Source organism: Chelonia mydas, chromosome 10 (assembly GCF_015237465.2).
Source record: "Chelonia mydas isolate rCheMyd1 chromosome 10, rCheMyd1.pri.v2, whole genome shotgun sequence".
Lineage (NCBI taxonomy): Eukaryota > Metazoa > Chordata > Testudines > Cheloniidae > Chelonia > Chelonia mydas.
The window spans coordinates 2,607,408-2,625,728 of NC_051250.2; the positions used below are offsets into that span (position 1 = coordinate 2,607,408).

Here is an 18,321-nt window from a genome sequence, read left to right on the forward strand (position 1 = left end):
ACAGTAACAGGACATCTGGCTCAGGAAGGAACTGGTGAATGGCAGGAGACAGGAAGAAGCAGGTCTGGTTAGAAAATGAGCACAGATGGGGAAAACAAGCAGTTACAAATTTCAAAAAAATGGATCATTGCCAAATGAAAGTCAAGCTCTGAGCTTCCTGGGCCCTGTGCTAGATGTTGTAACTTCCAGAAACACATTAAAATGCACAGCCTCATCCCCACCTCTCCTGGAGTTGGCAGCCCCACGTGGGTTTTCATTTTTGAACATTAACACAATTCACACAAACATCTCCTGTCCTGAGCATGCAAATCAGGGTCTGGCTTTACAGCTGACCCCAAACGATTCACCAGCTGTGATGATTTGGGAATCTATGTACAACTTAATAATTTCAAACTGGAATTCATAACTCTTTGTACATCTCTCTATCCATTTTGATTGTGAGGCTAGCCTGCCTTCTCTGCTGTCTTTTTACCTCCATCTAGGAATACCATCCAAGGGGTGGTGACACCAGGCTAGTAACGTAGGGTGGTTAAACCTTGATAGTCTTCTGTTCAAATGGAAGCACAAAGAAGACAGCCAGACCTAGAAAAACAGCTCACCCAGGTGGGTAGTAATCATGCAACAGAATGAGCTGGTGGGGCACTCTGAACACCTGACGAGGCTGATTGGGGGAGAGTCACCTGACAAAGGGAACCACGTCTTTATGAAAGGAGGACTCCGCCCAGCTGTTTTAAAGAGAGAGGGAGACAGGAGCAGAGGCAGAAGCCGAAAGCAAGGCTGTGCAGGAGGAGAAGGGGAAGGATCCTGGACACGCTAGGGGACTCCCACTTCAGCCCCAAGAACAGTCCAGAGTGGTGAGGAAACTGAGGCAGGGAAGGGGGTGCAAGTGTTTTATTGGTTTGTCTGGATCTGTATAGCTCTTGTGCTGTGTAAAGAGAGACAGGTTTCTGAACCCTTGTTAGCCTGCATGTTATGTGCTTCAACTCTCACACTTTCTTGGAGAAGTGAACGGTGAACACACGGTTGGAGCTCTGGGGAAGAGCGGGCCTGAGCTACTAGGATGTTGTGGGAGGTCAGCAGAGGTCCTGGCAGCTGGACAGTAAGGTCCCACTTCAGCAAAGGGGTAGCAGACAGAGTTCAGGAAGTGTGCCATGGAGGCCAAAGAAAGATGATGCTGGAACCTAGCCAGACCAAGGGTCCAGTGCATGGGACCCAAACACAGCTGCCTGGTAAGTGTCTAGCAGGGGAAGCTTTACCAGGGCTGTGACAGCAGCAAAGAAATCTCTTCCCACACAGTGTACGACCTACAGCTTTCTCCCCTCTGAGCCATGGTGCACAAGGCAGCAGTTTAGACTTCTTGGATAATCCTCACCCAGGTGTCACCTGCTCCCTTGATTTTCAAAATGTCCAGTATGGTTGTAGTTGTGGGGAATGGGACATTTGGGAATACGGTCAGAGTGCAAATCCCACAGCAGCAGATCTTGGGTCAGATGTGCCTGAATTCCCATGCCTAGGAGAGTAGAGTTCCTTCATTCCCAGACAAGACTTCAGTAAGCTGGAGTTCTTTGTAAATATTCAATAGTAATTTAAACATAATTATGTTAGAGCACATGGTGGAAAGCCAGAGTCCTTCCAGGGCTTGGTGGGGTCCACAGGGCCCATGTGGGACTGGGAGACTCGGAATGAATGAGCACAAGGAGGGACATAAGTATCATTATCCCAGTTCTGCAGATGCAGAGAGGTGTCCCTGGTCACACGGGGGTTGTGGCAGAGCCGGGAACAGAATCCGTTCTCCCAGGGACCACTCCTGTGGCCCTAACCGGAGTCTTGGCAATACTGTATAAGGCAATGAGTGTGGCATTTGGGAAGCCGTCACGCAGCTGGGGTGGTGCTAACTTTGCCCACCTGCTGGACAATTTCTCCATTCTGAACAGTCAGGCAATCGGCTTTAAAAGGGAAGAGGCTGCTAGAGAAGATTGGTGTTTAACCACAGATATGTAACGCTAAATAGTATCCTACGGGCACATAGGGCACATTTCCTCCAGCATTCATTACATATGCTGTTAACAGCAAATGAGTCTCCTCGGAGGGAACCAGTTCTTAGGTAAGCCAGGGGAAAAGCAAGTCTGGACATTTCATGACAGGAAACTGGCCCTGTGGAGGAAGCAGCAGTGATGAGATCAGGATAAAGGTAAAAGTATAATGAGCAAGACTAATAAAATGTTTGGACGATAAGACCAGAGAGGGAAGGGTCAGGGCCTGGGGCGAAACAACTAAGAGCTAGGACAGCGGCAGACAGGTCCTGGAGGGATGTTACTGAGAGAGCAAAGACTGACAATCCTCCATCTCGGAGGACACAAAAATAAGCATGGCCTTAAGCTGCAGTGAGGAAAATTGGGGCTAAATAGGGGGAAAGCCTTTGAAACTGGGAGGGAACAAAGGACTTTGGGATCCTCCTTCACTTGAGAGAGTCAGACCCAGAGGCACATTTATCAGGAGTGGGTCAGGGATAATTGAATCACGTCTGCCATAATGCAGGGGGATGGACTCGCGACCAGAGGGAGCTTCCTTCCAGCTCAACGCGAGGTTACTGAACACAAAACCCCAATCCTGAGAATCAGCTTTAACTTTGGGATCACGCAGAGTGCAGGTATCTGACCCAGGAAATGACAGACAAGTGAGGAGCAGGACACACACACACACACACAAAGAAGTGAGCAACTTAAGGACAAAGCTGGAGACTCCAGGAAGTAGACTGTAATAGGGCTGTTATGCCTTTAGCTTCTCGACATCACATCGATGGCCGATGATCAATTATTGCCATGTGGTCGTTGCACAAAGGGACAGAGGAGCAGGAGATCCATCTCTCTCTGGTACTGATATGTCCTCATCACTGTAGTATCTGAGCCCCTCACAATCTTTAATGCGTTTATCTTCGCAGAACACTTTTGAGGCAGGGCATTGCTATTATGCACGTTGTACAGTGGAGAACTGAGGCAGAGAGGTCCTACGGGAACACTACGGTCCCCCGAGAGCTAGAGTAGTGCTTAACTATTGGGCCATCCTTCCTCTCACATCAGGCCTATTTTGTTATTCAAAAGGTCTCCTTTCTCCTCTGATTTCCGACTCTCGCGCTTCACGCAAGGCGTTATACAGACTGAAACGCATGCTGCATTATTGGCTGCTCAAATTGCCTCTCAGTGCCAGCCACGTGCTAGCAAAGTACCGATTCCTCTTACCCATGGTAGCTAAATAGTCTTCAGACCATTGGCATACCCACCTCAGCCTCACCTCTCAGAGGTTAGACCCCACATCGAGCAATAGATGCTGCACATTCCCCCCCCCCCCCACCCCCCAGTACCTATAATCTGCACCCCAGCCAGCAAAGTCCAGCATGAAGAAATACAGAAACAATGCAAACAACTAGATTCTTCTTATCACAAGGATTCTCCTCTGGCTTTCTGCTAATGCTCATACACAATTCAAGCTCCAGACTACCTGGGCTTTACCTGGGGTAGAAGCCGGTGAGTGAATTGCTGCTTCATGACCAATTCAGACCTGGCATATGTTGCGGAGCTAGATGTTAAGAGGCAGTTTAGAAAGAGACTTTTTAAACTTCAGAGGGAGAACAACAGGAGAGAGTGACCCGTGTGATAACGAATTGAGAGGTATTGCAATGCAATTAGATCCCTGAGCCAACACACACAGGATTTCTACCTCTGTACTCTGAAGACAAGATGCTAAGCAGAATGATTTATTCTCTTAGGATGGTTGCTAGACATGTGCCAGCTTTACGGGCGTGGGATCTCCTAAATATATAAAGTAAGTGTGGGATACATTCATCGAGTGGGTAAGGAAAGTAGCATCTGCACATATGCTTCTGTGTGAGCGCGGGGAGAAGAGAAAGTGTGTGTGGGAGAGAGAGAGAGAGGAGAGAGAGAGAGACACTTTAATACAATCAAACTTACAGCCTTTGGCTTGAATGGAGGTTGAACTTCTTTACGCTCGAGTTTCTCCCAGTCAATATACCGGAAGAAGGCATGCTCCTTGATGTCCCGCTCCCCTTCGGGGCCACATCCCAGGCGTTTGCCAGGGTGCTTGGTCATTAGCTTAAAGAGAGAGAGAGAGAGAGAGAGAGAGAGTGTAAAAGACGAAACATTCATTGACAAAAAGCCAAACTGCTTCAGAAAATCCCACCAATCGAATGGGCACAAGAGGCGGCTGAGGCCAACGTTACACCGTGACCCAGTCGGCCAGGCACAGAGTGACAAGCTGGGTCACCTAGAGTCAAACCACGTCCCTCAAGAGAAAACCCCACAACAGGGCCCAGAAACACAGCGAGGATTCCCAGACAGAGTCACCTCTAAATTATTCCATGGGCACCCCCTGCACTCTCCCCGGCCAGAGCCCTGCCTCCCCCCTGCGAGGGGCTGGCATCTCTGCTCACCCCTCCCCCACCACCGCCCCCTGCATTCCTCCATACCACACTCCACCTTTTTGACAAAAAAAAAAACTGATCAAGTTGGCCAAGAGCAAATGGGACAAATGCTCACTTTTGCCAAAAATTTCAGGAAGGCTGGGACAGGGCTTAAAAAAGGAACTGTCCCGGTCAAAATGGGATGTATTGTCATCCTATCTTTTCACAGACCCAGTGAGAAAAGCAGAGAAGAGTAAGGGAATTCAGAGAAGCCGTGTAAACATTAATATCCTGGTGGTGTTGTTTGGGTTATGTTCTGAGATAAGATGCAGATACCAGAGGTTTATAAAATGTCGATAAGCAGGGAGAATATGAACAGAATTCTTGCAACAAAGGACTGCTTCATTAGAAGCAGGGCAGTTAAAACAAATCAGTTCCAAGAGCACGACCAGTTTGCAGCAAATCTTGTTCTACAGCACGGGGACTTGGGTTTGCAAAAGGACACCACCACTTCCTGCTTGTTACTAGCTGTGACTTATGCAGCTGTTCGCATTAGTAGGCTCAGTGAAAGAACCACAAGGTGCAATCTGTGGCCAGCTGTGGAGGTCAGACTAGATGATCACAATGGTCCCTTCTGCCTTTCAAATCTATGAACCTTGGAACTGCTTGGAAAAGGCCAGGGAATGACCAACACTCAGGAAGAGGGAGGAAGACAGGCCTAGTCCTTTGCCTTCCACCCCCTCCATGACACATATGCATAATTCCCCCTCACTTCATGGGGAGAACGTTCACTTCAGCAGCTGGCAAACCTCCACTGCCCCTTCTCCTTCCTTGGACAGAGATTCAAATTCTCTCTCTCTCTGGGTCACGCTGCCAATTCCCAGGGCAGGTCAGACAAAGAACAGCTCTCAACCTGCTACTGGCCAAATCTGGGAGGCCAGGTGTGACAAAGGCCAAAACTCCCAGAAGCTGGGAATGGGCGACAGGGGAGGGATCACTGGATGATTCCCTGTTCTGTTCGTCCCCTCTGGGGCACCTGGCACTGGCCACTGCTGGCAGACAGGATACTGGGCTAGGTGGACCTTTGGTCTGACCCAGTCTGGCTGTTCTTATGGTCTTATGTTTAAAGGCCCAAAGGGAGGGGGACACAACCCCACCCACGCAGGGAACAGCTGCTTCTTTTAGTGTCAAGGCCTCTCTTCCTAAAGCTTCTGATTCCTGGCTCTTTTCCTGATGTGGTGTCGCCCCATTTTTTATTTACCTGTGTGGAATGTGGTAACTTTTGGGAATAAAATGAGTGACAGCCCTCAAAACTAGGGAGGGTTGAGAGGTGTACACAGGACTCACAATGCTGTTTGGGTGAAAGCAGGATTTAAGTGATTCCGGAACCTGGACCTGGCCGCTCTGTCAGGGGTGAATTTCGCCCTCCGCAGAGAGTCCATCACAGCAATGTAGCAGAACCTGTGTGTCCAAGAAGGGCTTCTGTTCTGGACATTGCAAATGTTTTGACATAAATCAATCATGTCACCCATGATTGCACATAAACTTGCTCAGGGAGACTGATCTTAAAAGAAAAGTTCCATGCAGACCTAATGGCAAGGAGAAGCCTGCAAAATAAAATATTTTTTTAAAAAATGGAAAGAGAAATGTAAAGTGAAGTAAAAAGGTTGGAGCCAACCACCACCCTTGTGGCCAGTGGCAGTGTATTCATTACCCAGTCAGCTGGGAAACCAGCCCAGGTTAACCCCTTCAGTGCCAGAGGTTGAGTGGCTACTGAAATAACGTTTATGGCTTCGGCATCAGCTCTGGAAATCCCAGCAGCTAGTAGCAAAGTGTCAGGCAGTGGGCCCTGGCTTCTGAGATCTGGCTCAATCATCTTCCAGACAAGATGTGCTCATTTGCTAGTGGCAAGGATCACAGCATCCCATTAGCAAGCTTAGGAAGTGGTACTGGTGTCCGTCCAGTACAGCATCACTCCCTCGTCCTCCCCTTCTGCCAGAGAAGAGACGCTGTAACTGTGGCTGCCAGGAGCACAGGACAGCTGTGGTTGGGTAGGGGGAGAGGTGGATCAGGAAGAAAAAGGGTAACACTGATGATAGGACTCAGAGCGGGGGGAAGCGAAGCTGTTTTACTTACTCATTATTGTTGATGGATACTATTGTCTTATTTGATATTGAAGTATTCGAGTCATTGTAAAAATTAATAAATAATAAGAATAAAAATTACATTGTAATAAACTATGCTGATGTAATAAAAGCAAAAATGTCCTGCTCATTCAGAAGAGTAGGGTAAATAGCTTATATATAAAAATGTAGTCACGTTTTTGTCTAACGTTTGATATGGATTCCTCTATTCCCCTACCAGAGTGAACGAGCCTTAGAAGTACAAGAATGGGTCACACCACCTGTCCCATATGGCAGGGAGGGGGCTGTTCTTGGTGGTCAAAAGCCCCAGATGGAGGCTGTTGCGTGGCTTTCTTTTGGCTCCCCTCCACTCTATGCAGTGCCAAACAGTGGGAGACTCCCTGTTTCAGATCTTTGCTCTGGCATTCACTATATTCATTATGATGCTGAGCCAACTCTTAATGAGGTCAATGGGAGTCTTTCCATCTCCCTCACAGGGCTCTGGATCAGACCCTCGCTGATAAGTCAAATCCTGCCAGTTGAATCACAACAGTGAGAGAAGTCATCTATGAATCAATGGGAAGTTATTACAAAGCATTTCCTCTACAATTTGAGACTCTAAAACGTCATAGAATCATAGAACATCAGGGTTGGAAGGGACCTCAGGAGGTCATCTAGCCCAACCCCCTGCTCAATGTCCACTGAGAACTCTTCATCAAATTTGTCTCTCTCCATCTCTACATTTGATTTTCACATGCAATATCACCTTGGATTACATCCAGCCAACATGCAAAGAGCTAGATGAGGGGTCTTCTTTCTTGGGCCCTGATCCTGGAGACGCTCACACACATGTTTCACTTCACCGAAGTCAATGGGACTCTTCATGGCAGTGAAGTTAAGCACGTGTGTGTTGGCACGACCAGGGCCTAGGCCGAAACATCAAGCACTGGGACTCCTACAGATAAAATTCAGCAGGGAAAATGCCAAGCAGGATGAGTCACTTCAAATAGTGAATTAGAAACGAGACATGTTTCAGCCACGTGACTCCTCTGAAGACCTGAGCCTACTCAGCGCCCACTGACTTGGATCAGATCCTGTGGAGGCAGTATGGCAGAAATATGGCATCTCGCTGAGAAACCAGCGGGATATGCTTCTAGTTCAGATTTGACAAAAATCTGATGGTCGCAATTTAAATGCCAAAATGTCTGTTTTTCAACGCCTACTTGGGTTTGTATGGAAATCTCGCTCACCTTTCAGCATTGCTCCTTCCTACACGACAATCCCCTGACTTCCCTTATCTCTTTCCTCGCACACCAAGTTATCATGCTCTCCTCACACAAGAGAATTTAACATTGAAGAATTAGGGAGAGAATTTTCAATTTCACGGAGTGGATTTTTTGTAGTTCTAATAACAGATGTGAATAACTGTTTTGTTTCCACAGCCGGTATTAGGCTGAATGCATTGTCTACTGGGGCTGGCGTTCGCCAATCTGTTGATGGAGCTAAAATTTCTCTAGATTGGGACCTGGATGTTAACGCATAGGTAGATCTTTGTTTTAAGAGAGAAATTTGACTATTGTAGGGGCGCACATTAAAATTTGAACTAGCATCTGTTCCATTGCATCTACTGTTGTTTTACAATCAGCTTCTCATACACAGCAGTAAATATATCTTACATTAATTTACTAATTAGGTTTTACTAGCCAAAATCTTACAGTTTACCTGCTGTTTTTTTGGTGGTAGTTGTTTCAAACATACAAACACACATACACAGACACACATACAATTTATAAATTTAAATTTCCCTGTTAAACACACAATTTCCCAAAGTTAACACAAATCCACACCACATTCTGAACAGCTTGCCCTGGCTAATGAATTATAAAAGATTAATTTTCTACTTGATGTACCTGTCAGCATTGCTGCACAGGGCTATATTGTGATGCAGTTATTCTTCTGTATTTTTGATACATGCACCCAGAAATTAAATCTTCCAGTTTCCTTTTGTGCTTTTATTCTTCATGTTAGCATGAAGTCACCATCTGCTATTGTTATACAGAAGCCCATGAAGCCTACAGAGTGAGTCTCCTGACTTAAAGAAGAGAATCATTGGCATTGTTTGTATTAAATAGGAACAAGTTGGTTTAATCCCTACACTAATGCCGTGAATACAACACATCACTGTAGATTAAGAGGACTGTATTAGACCAACACATGTTCAAGGCCCATGGTACATTTCAAGAAACAACTATGTAGTCTAGGAAAAACAAACAATTTCTTATCTTGACTATGTGGTCAGCTTCTACTGATTCAAGTCCTAATGCAGCAAAATTCTCAACCAAGTACCCTAAGGGTTTTGCTGACCTGGGGCCTTAACTTCTCAAGTTATAATAGAATTAGCCAATGGAGATGCAAAGGGAGCTACATCTTTGAGGGCTTTGTTTAAAGCACTGGGAGGTGGAAATGCCTGAACAGATCTTTGCCCCCCTCTAAATTCAGTGTCTGGCTCACATGACATGCAGGCAACATATTGACTTCATTGCATGCACTAGACATGTCACTAATATGGAGATTACCACTTACAGTTCTTGTGTACCATGGTGTCTTGTTCTGAAAGCTGGGTTTGTCTCCACTGTATGTTCATTGCCTATTCATTACCTACCGAGAGCATCTCTAATGTCTTCATTATCTGCCAGTTATCCCAAGAGATAAACAGATGGGAAACCTCACTTAAAAGAAAACCACAGGCCTAAACAGTTGAAAGCCATGATCTATCTCTTTCCCAGCTTCTCATGGTTGGAACATAGTCGCAATAACTTGTGTCCCTGTAAACTGGGATAATAGAAACTGAGCTGAACCCTCAGCCATAAAGAAAAGCAAAGACAGCATTAGGATCAAACAGACTGTCACAGAACTGGTTGAAAGTTCCGCATCAAAATTTGATTTTTTTTGACAAAAATAGGTTTTTGAGAATTCAAAATTTGGAAAATTTTGACTATCCCAGAATGTTGTGAATGGTCACTTGCAGAATTAGTCAGTTGCATGAAGCCTGTTGGACTGGTGTGTTACATCGTGCAGTGTGCCATGGCATTCAGCATGTCACCACAGCACGGCACAAACACATCACCCCAGTGATGTATCCTCCCGGGCAATCTTCCCATATTATCAGGGTCACTTAAAACAGATGTTAAAAAACTTAAAAACCCCAAAATACCCCAAACAAACAAAGACAAAAAACATTTTATCAGCTTTTCAACATTATTAAAAGATAAAGATTCCATTGGAAATATTAGATACTGTGTGTTACTTCAGTATCCTTGTCACCAATAGATCATAGGGTTAGTGGGATGTGGAATCACCTGATGTATCTATTACACCACTAAAATGACCTAAACAATGTGCTAGTTATATATTATATGATGTTTTCCTCACCCAGGCATCTGAGCCATTGAAAATACCATTCAAAATACCTGTAGATTTTACTGAGAAAGCCATGGCACTTCCTGCCTTTGCTATCAACAGAGATTCAAGAGGGACCTGGTATTCACAGGCAATCTGTTCACCTGGAAACAGTGACTTTGTTCAGGCACATTCAAAAGTCTCCAGATGGGAAGAAAATAGTTTATACTTATGCCAGTGATAGAGTGCACATGTGATCCACTAAACACAGGCTTTATGAAAACCAGTTGGGTCACAAACAAGAATGCATCCCTCAAAAAGAGAAGGGGTATATTTGTAGTTGTCACATGCCAGGTAGTCTGGATGGAAGACCAACCTGTCATTTCATCTAGGACGCAGGTCTGATGGCAGGAGTCTGCCCAGCAAGACTGCTGGCTTTTGAGAGCTGAACCAGCATTTCTGGTTTCTTTAGCGTGAATGGATTGCACAAAGAGAGCTATACACAATAAAACCAATAGTTACTACGTCTGCCTCCCCCTTTCCCGCCTCCACCTCAAAACAACTCAGATTTCTTCTCCTAAAACACCCCCTCCACCCTGATCCAGCTGATACTCTAATAGGGAAAGCACTATTACATTTGATCTAGTAAGTGGCATTTAATGAAGAGTCAAAGACGCAGTTAAGTATCCCATTTGTTTCCCAGTGAGTGCATCTGATCAACATTTACCATTTGGCTCATGCAGAAACAGAGCCTTCTGTGTGAAATTGCTTTCCATCTCCTGACTTCCCAAAGCCACATCTAAGACTACACTAAATAATGACTGGCACTAGCACATACGATTAAAATTGTGTAGGGACAACAAAATCTCCCTTCAATTGTTCCTGGACATCCTGGCTGAGATATACAAAACCTTTCATGTTTACAGGCAGAGCTTTTTCCAATAGCTTTTTTCATTTAATTGAAACTGGGTTGTTTTTGTATGTTAGAAACTTTTTCCTGGAAAAGTAACAAGACTTAGATGCTCATTAACTTGAAGATACCGATCCCTCTAATGTGTCTGGACAAGGGCTGTCTTTTCAGCTTACTGAGGCGTCTTAAAATTGCAGTCGGTTTTTTTGTGGGGGAGCAGGGAGCAATGGGAGAAAAATGCAATGTCCCTTGTATCTTTTTAGCTCAGAAAAATATGTGTGTTGAACCACCACTTTGTTGTCTACACAAAGTACACAAGACAAAAAAGAAAGAATTTACAAAGGAGACCAGACTTGTATGCACAGTTAAATCTCCTTCCATGCAGCTTCATATTTGCCAGAAGTGAGAAAAGCCATTACAGCTATATCCTGCAGATGTTTTAATCATGGTCTCTTCTTGTCGATTTACAGCATTCAGGTTTTGACTGATGTGACAGAAAATAAAGCAGACAGCTAGATTTATCACTGCTCCGATCTCTAATCACTCGCCAGTGTTACTCCCTGGAGCACTGTGGGGATAATGATGTTTAGCATAACACCAGAAAACATCTTCCTCTCTTCATTACTGCCAGACTTGGAGAAATAGCCTCCTCCTCCCCCCACTAACAACCAGCAAGTTGGCAGAAACTCCTGCTCAGATTAATATGATGGCTTCTAAATTAATACACAGACTTTACTGGCCTGCTACTTTTTTACTGAAATTGACTGCCAAGTGACCTGGAAAACAATCACTTCCCCCTGACCCACTTAAAACCTGGAGCACTTCAACTTTTCCCCTCCAAAGAGCCGGTATTCCCATTGGTAACACACGCTGCGAGTCCTGCTGCAAAGGGAGAGGGAGCTGCGCAATGCTGTAGCAGCAATATTAATCGCAGGTTGTGTTGTTTTCCACTAACAGGGGCAAGTGCTACTTTCTGAGTTACAGACAGCTTGACATTTTTAAAAATAACAAAGAAATAAAAAGTTTTTAAAAATAAAGCAAGCACCCTACACAATAATCTAATGCTCAGAGAGCTTGGACTACAGCTGAGTTCTGGCTGACTGAGGAATGGGGTCAAACCTGAATAATAAACATCCACATCAAGACTCTAATGTGCTTTGATCACTTAGGGTGCAAACAAAGTTAGCCATGCACTTAAGTCTTTGTAGGGCTGGTTCCCAGCTCAGGACACTGCTCCATACAGGGTCTCATTGCAAAAGCCATTTGATAAGGAAAAATTAGGCCTTGATCCTGCAAAATACATGTACGGGCACTTAAATTTGCAGGATTCTGGCCTTACTTTCTACCTTAAAATTAGTTCGAAATATCATTATGAAGGTTCCCAGATCCTGGCCCTTATATTGTTTTAAGTCTATACAGATTCATGAACTGCCCCTGCTGCCACTCAGTGTGGTAGAGGGATCTCTGGATAAACGGTCCCAAGTCTGGTGCCTGTTTTCAGCTTCCACATTTCACCCCCACCACTCCCACTTAACTGGAAGGCAAGCAGCCCAAACCCCAAAGACATGCCCAAGTGCTGCCTGGAGACTGCTGCATCCCCACACCCTCAGCTGCAAGGTCACGCCCTTCGACGTCCACGTACCACCACCAAGGGCTAGTCTACATGAGAAGTGCTACATCCGCGCAGCTGGGCCGCTGTAGTGTGTCTGGTGCAGACACTTTGCCGATGAGAGAGAGTTCTCCTGTCCGCACAATAAACCCCTCTTCGTGAGAGGGGGTGGGAGCACCGTCCACACTGGTGCTCAGGTCAGTGTAGCGCACATCCCTCAGGCGGGTGGCTTATTCACACCTCTGAGCGATGCCAGTTATACCGAAGTACGTGGTAGCGTAGCCCTGGCCTAAGACAGCAATGAAAATAAAGAGTTTGGTCCTGCTTCTGAACGTGTTGGAACTGCTTAGAGGAGAGGAGACCCATTAATAAACCGATTAAGCACAGGATGGTGTTTTACCTTTATTTCTCTTGCCACAGGGTCCTATCAATATCAGAGAGGAGAGCTGTGCAGAAACAGCCGAGCCAGGACAGCCACAGAGCTCTGGGAACTAGACTTGGACTGTTTGCCCGAAAGGCACAGATAGGGCTGATGGAAAGGGAGTGAAAGCAGAGAATGGGGTGGGGGGTGCACGGCTGGGCTCAAACCAACACGGGCTGACCCCATGCTACCTTCCGCCAGGATTGCTGGTGTGACAGCAGCAGGACGACGAAGTGGGACAAAGAGGCAACAGGTATTTAAAACTCTTTGAGACAGGCATGAAATAACAGAGAGGCCCCCGTGCAGAAGAGGCTGGCCGGTAAACAGCCTGTGGTACCCACACCATATCAGAATGGATCTTCTTGTTAAACCCCCAGGGCCGGGGGACCTACTCCAGGAACTGGCACTGCTTTGCCTTGGCAGGGCTGTACACTACGCTCCCCTTTGATATGGGGCCTCTGTGCCCCCCACGCCGCACGGAGCAGACGGGAGCAGCACACAGCAGGTGTTCTCCCAATCAACGGGAGAAGCCGCAGCACAAGGAGTCTGCCTCTTCCCAGGGAGGCGCTAGGGCCTGGCACAGTAAATCACCAGGGAAGAAGGGAGAAAGCCAGGGAAGGGAAGGGGAAAGCAGCTGCTTTCTGAGGCACGTTCTCCCTCCCGCACAGAACGGGGAAAGGCGCCCAACCCCATGAGCAGTGTGAGGGGTGGGCTGGAAGAGACACGTTGAGGTGGCACAATCTCTCTGCTGCAGCTGTTCAAAATGGCTGGCAACTGGACACTGAATACACAGCACTGCCTAATGCCCTCCGAGGGAAAGGTGAGCCACTAGAACCCGTATGCTTTCATGTCCAGAATGAACCCCGGAGCCCATCGAAGTCAAAGGCAGAACACTCACGGGCAGCATTTCACCCCGGAGGCAGAGACGTTAGCGCCAGAGCTTGTTACGTAGAGCGGCCACAGGATGCAAATCCCCCGTGGACTGCGATATCACAGCCTGAGGGGGGAGCAAGCAGGACGGCCCCTTTTACAGCTACTTATCGATTTTAAAGGCCAGAAAGGACCATGAGATCATCTAGTCTGACTTCTGGTATAAAAGAGACCAAGCAATTTCACCCAGTTACTCCTGTATTGAGCTCAATAACCATGGCCTGTGCGCACAAGTTGCTCACAAATGACTATTATTAGCCATTTGTATGGGCGGTCCCACTATGTGGAACAGCCGCTGCAGGGAGAGCACCCTGAATTAGGCATGCAGTTGCATGTGCAACTCTGCACCTAGCTGCATAAAAACCAAGCCATACATTCTTTGCCCCATGCGAAAAGCCAAGGCTGCCCCTTACCCCTTTACAGATTGCCACAGCCTCCTTGGACATGGATTTGGGATAGGCTACGTTGTGCTCCATAATGGACTGGAAAAGTTCATCTTCATCTTCCCCTTCAAAGGGCGCCTAGGGAGGAAGAGAAAGAAGACAGATCAAGTGGCATATCATTGTTCTTGGAATAATGTTTGTGTCTATGATCTTCAGGTAGGAAGTCAGCCGCCTTTCATTTCTCTGGGCTCTTCATGACTGATCTCTTTCAGATTTGCAGCCTCTCCCCATGGCTGTGATCCACGACTCTTGATCCCCAGCACCGCACAAAGCACACAGCACTTCCCCCCTCCCAGTGTTTGATGGGACAAAACAAATTGCTCGTCAACAGCTGCTCTCAATGGAATTTAACAAAATCCCATGGGAATCCATTACAATTCAATTACCTGGCCAGCTAACATTTCATAGAGCAGAACTCCAAATGCCCACCAATCCACCGACTTCCCATAGGGCTGATACGCAATTATCTAAAAACAACAAAAACAGCAGGATTACAACACTTCAATTATTAGCCAGTTGGCACAATGCAAAATAATTCCAAGCGTTGGTCCAGGTCAAAAGGACAGGGATATTGATTTGTGGTCAGATTTTCAGAAGTGATGAGTACTTGCAGCCGCTGTTGAAATCGACAGCACTGGCAGGTATTCAACACCTTTGAAAGTCGGCATTGCACAGCGCTCATTAACATGGCAGAGGTATGACATCAGGACAAACACAACATTCCCTCTGGTTTTTCAACTAGCATGTATTTGATTTAAAAAAAAAAAATACAGAACACACAGTGTCTAAAATACAGCCTGCTATGAGCTTCAGCTCCAAGAAGCCAGGTAAATTGCGATATTGCCTGAAAAGTCAACGCGTGATAAGAGAGAACAATAATACGATCCATCAGAGTGATCAGGTTTGCTCACAACTGTAGGTTCATCACTACAGATACAATATTGTTTCAATTAGAAACATTAGGCCAACTTCTACTCTCATTCACACTGGTGTAAAACTGGATTAATTTCACTGATTTCTCTGCAGTTCCTCTGGTGTAACAGTACAGAATTTGGCCCTCTAGGTATATTCAGTAGAGGTATATCTTTCAAAAGGGCTTATGAAATTTTAGTAATTAAAATTCTCAACATTTGAAGCTATTAGATTGCATTTTTATTTCATAAAATAGCTCAAACTTCCAGAAAACAAAAAAAAAGAAAAAGAAAAAAAGCTCCCACAACTGTGCAGCATCACATTTGCTTACAAATCTGACCGTTTTGGAGTTAAAATGGATATAATCGTTCAATTTTCAATTGAAAGGCATTACATTTTTGAAATGTCAAGGGTCAAAATTTCATTGGAATAAGGGTCAATTTCTTGTCTCAAAACATGACATTTCACATTTTTTTGCATGGCTCTTTTTGTGAAAACTTGTGGCTGTGAAATCACAGTCTATACAACCTTGCAGCGAAATCAGCAAGATCATTTACCAGCTTTGCACACAGCTTGGTTTAATTTCTCCTATGTCATGAACAGCCATCAGTCAGGGCAGAGTACAGCTGAACCCAACTGGAGTAATGTCTGGCACAGAGAAACTCTCCTTCTAGCGAAATAAATTGAAAGCTCAGAAATTGTTCTGGTGCATTGCAAGGTTTAAGTTAAAATTCTGCTTCCAGAGAAACTCCACTTAGATAGCAAAGTTGTTGAGTGGAGAAAAACTGACCAGACCATGAGAAAGTCCCACTTTACCTAAATAAGCCTTCTCCACTTCACATTCTTCAAACCTAGAGGCAGCAATATTGCACCACAGTTTATGCTTTATGCATGCAGACATTGCTGGTACGTATTCCTGCATTAGGAGCGGTCCAGAGACTGTTCCCAGAAATGCGTGTTCCTGCACAGTACTCAGACCATCAGCAATCGGCATGATCACTAGCGGACTTTAGACTTTGTTTCAAGATTGGGAACTACCTAAGTCATTTCGCAGTACCTTGAATAAGGGCCCAGGCTATCACGGTCAATGGGATTGCTCATGTACTTAAATCTAAGCACATGCTCTAAGGGCTTTGCTGGATCAGGGTCAGAATACTCATTGGCTTGTGGGATTGAGCCCCAAATGAACAAAGTACCTCGCCCACATGAAAGGACAATTTAGACACACCAGCATAGACTGTGTGTCTTTATCACAGAAAAATCGAATGTACAATCCCGCTGCACAACCGGACGTTTCCAGCCAAACTGTGGTGATACTAGCATGTGTTTTGATTTCCCAGCTATTTAAGGAAAGAAACTACTCCAGAAATCAGCCCTCCCGAGAGTGAAGGAGAGAAGGAGGAGCATCGTTTGTTCTACCAAGCTACTGAGTCAGCCGGCCCAGCTCCGTCTGAATGACGGCCCATATGGGGGAGTCTGGGAGAGTCCGTGTTTCTGTCATTTTATTTTCCCATTTTCAAATGAGGAAGTCACTCTAGTCTAGGGTACAAATGATCAAAGGGGAAGCAGGAAGGAAACCCGAGGGCACGCGCACACACACAGAGTTATAACCAGGCTGGAAACCTGAATTAAAGGAACCCGGCTTCTGCAAAGAGTGAATCTGTGTTCTGAAGGGCTCTTTCAAGCCCCAGTTTATTTGCTTAGCTGCTGCTGCTGGGCCTTGTTTCATACAGAGTTTGACAGGCCTTAGGCTGTGCCATCTGTCACTTAACGCAGAACAATTACACAATTTATTCATCCTAATTACAGAATTCTATTCTGAATAGATTCATATATTCAAATATGAATGCAAATCACATGCTAATCACAGTAAAATATACACACAGTGATTCAGTTCAACTCCAAGAGGTTTTTCTTTCTGTTCCCACCTACCCACCCCCCATGTTTGACTGAGGCCCCAATCCTGCAATCTGATCCACACAAACGACATCTGAGCCCACATGGAGCCCCATTTCTTTCCTATGTAAAGAGAAAACCCTGGCACATTCCTCCTCCCCCTCCCTCGGAGAACAACATCCCCAAAGAACAAAAGGCAACTGGCTATTTTTCAGATTACTCTGTCAATCTTCCATAATGCAAACAGCCATTTGCATTTGATTACAGCCATGAAATGGAGCAGGTTATAACAAGAGCTTCTCTCTTCCGATAGTTTGGAAAGGACGTGGCTACATACAAGAGGCTCATGGGGCAGGGTTTAGATAAACAATACATGACCAAGCCTATCGGCCTAATAGATCAGAACAGCTCCAAAGTTACCCCTCTGGTATACGACACAGAGTCTAATTATGGCCTCTTACCATGCTCCATTTCTGCCCCTTCAGGAAAATAAGGTGTTTTCAGTCTTTAAATCACAGGCCTCATCAAATGACCTATTAACAGCCTACTTTAAACCTACAAAAGCAATGACATTCAGTTAAGTCTAAAGGTCAGAGCTGATGTCCTGTCCTTAACTTCAGAGGGGCCCTGATTCAGCAAAGTCCTTGCACATGTGCCTGATTATAAATGCATGAGCCGTGTGCTTAAAATCAGACACATAGCTTTTTGAACTGGGGACTGTTCTTATCCTTGCAGTGTTGATGAACTATGGAGATCTGACACCGAGTTTCAGCTTGGAATTTCCTTGACTTCAAGTTCACTGAGTGTTCCTTTCACTTGGTTTTTGGTGATTTGCCAGTGCCCTGGGAAATTCAGGGGTGAACTACTCACATCAAAGCCCTCTAAGCGTAAAAAATATTAAACAAACTAAACAAAAAACCTTGTAGGAAACCAATGTCTGTAAATAAAACACCAGAAAAAACAACCACTAAATAGCACTCGCTCTGCACAGGAAACTGTACCAGTGATGGTCATTCATACTCACTGCAGTTCCTTAGGTACCAGGGTGACATGTACCTTATAACAGAGTCCCAGCAAATGGGTCAAGCAAATCACAGGATGTTTCTAACTTGAGGCCATGATAGCATAAAACATTTTCAGCTTCTTAATGGAAGGCAGCAGAGCCTTGTGAAGCAGGAACTGCCCGGGAATGTAGGAGATCTGGGTTCGAATCTTGGCTCTGCTACTGAACAGCTGTGTAATGTTGGCCAAGTGTGTGCGC

At 45.5% G+C, this 18,321-nt stretch overlaps 1 protein-coding gene across 2 annotated transcripts in view; it reads right to left on the reverse strand.

Annotated features, from left to right (window-relative positions):
• The window catches only part of PRKCB (protein kinase C beta), a 244,098-nt gene that overhangs the window by 23,802 nt on the left and 201,975 nt on the right, over nt 1-18,321 (reverse strand). For both annotated transcript variants that reach the window (XM_037910079.2, XM_037910078.2), the window contains exons 14-16: nt 14,639-14,719; nt 14,223-14,330; nt 3,969-4,109 (exon numbers count right to left, since the gene is read on the reverse strand). In XM_037910079.2, the coding sequence (XP_037766007.1) occupies nt 3,969-4,109; nt 14,223-14,330; nt 14,639-14,719 (330 nt within the window). The remainder of the gene's footprint in view (nt 1-3,968; nt 4,110-14,222; nt 14,331-14,638; nt 14,720-18,321) is intronic.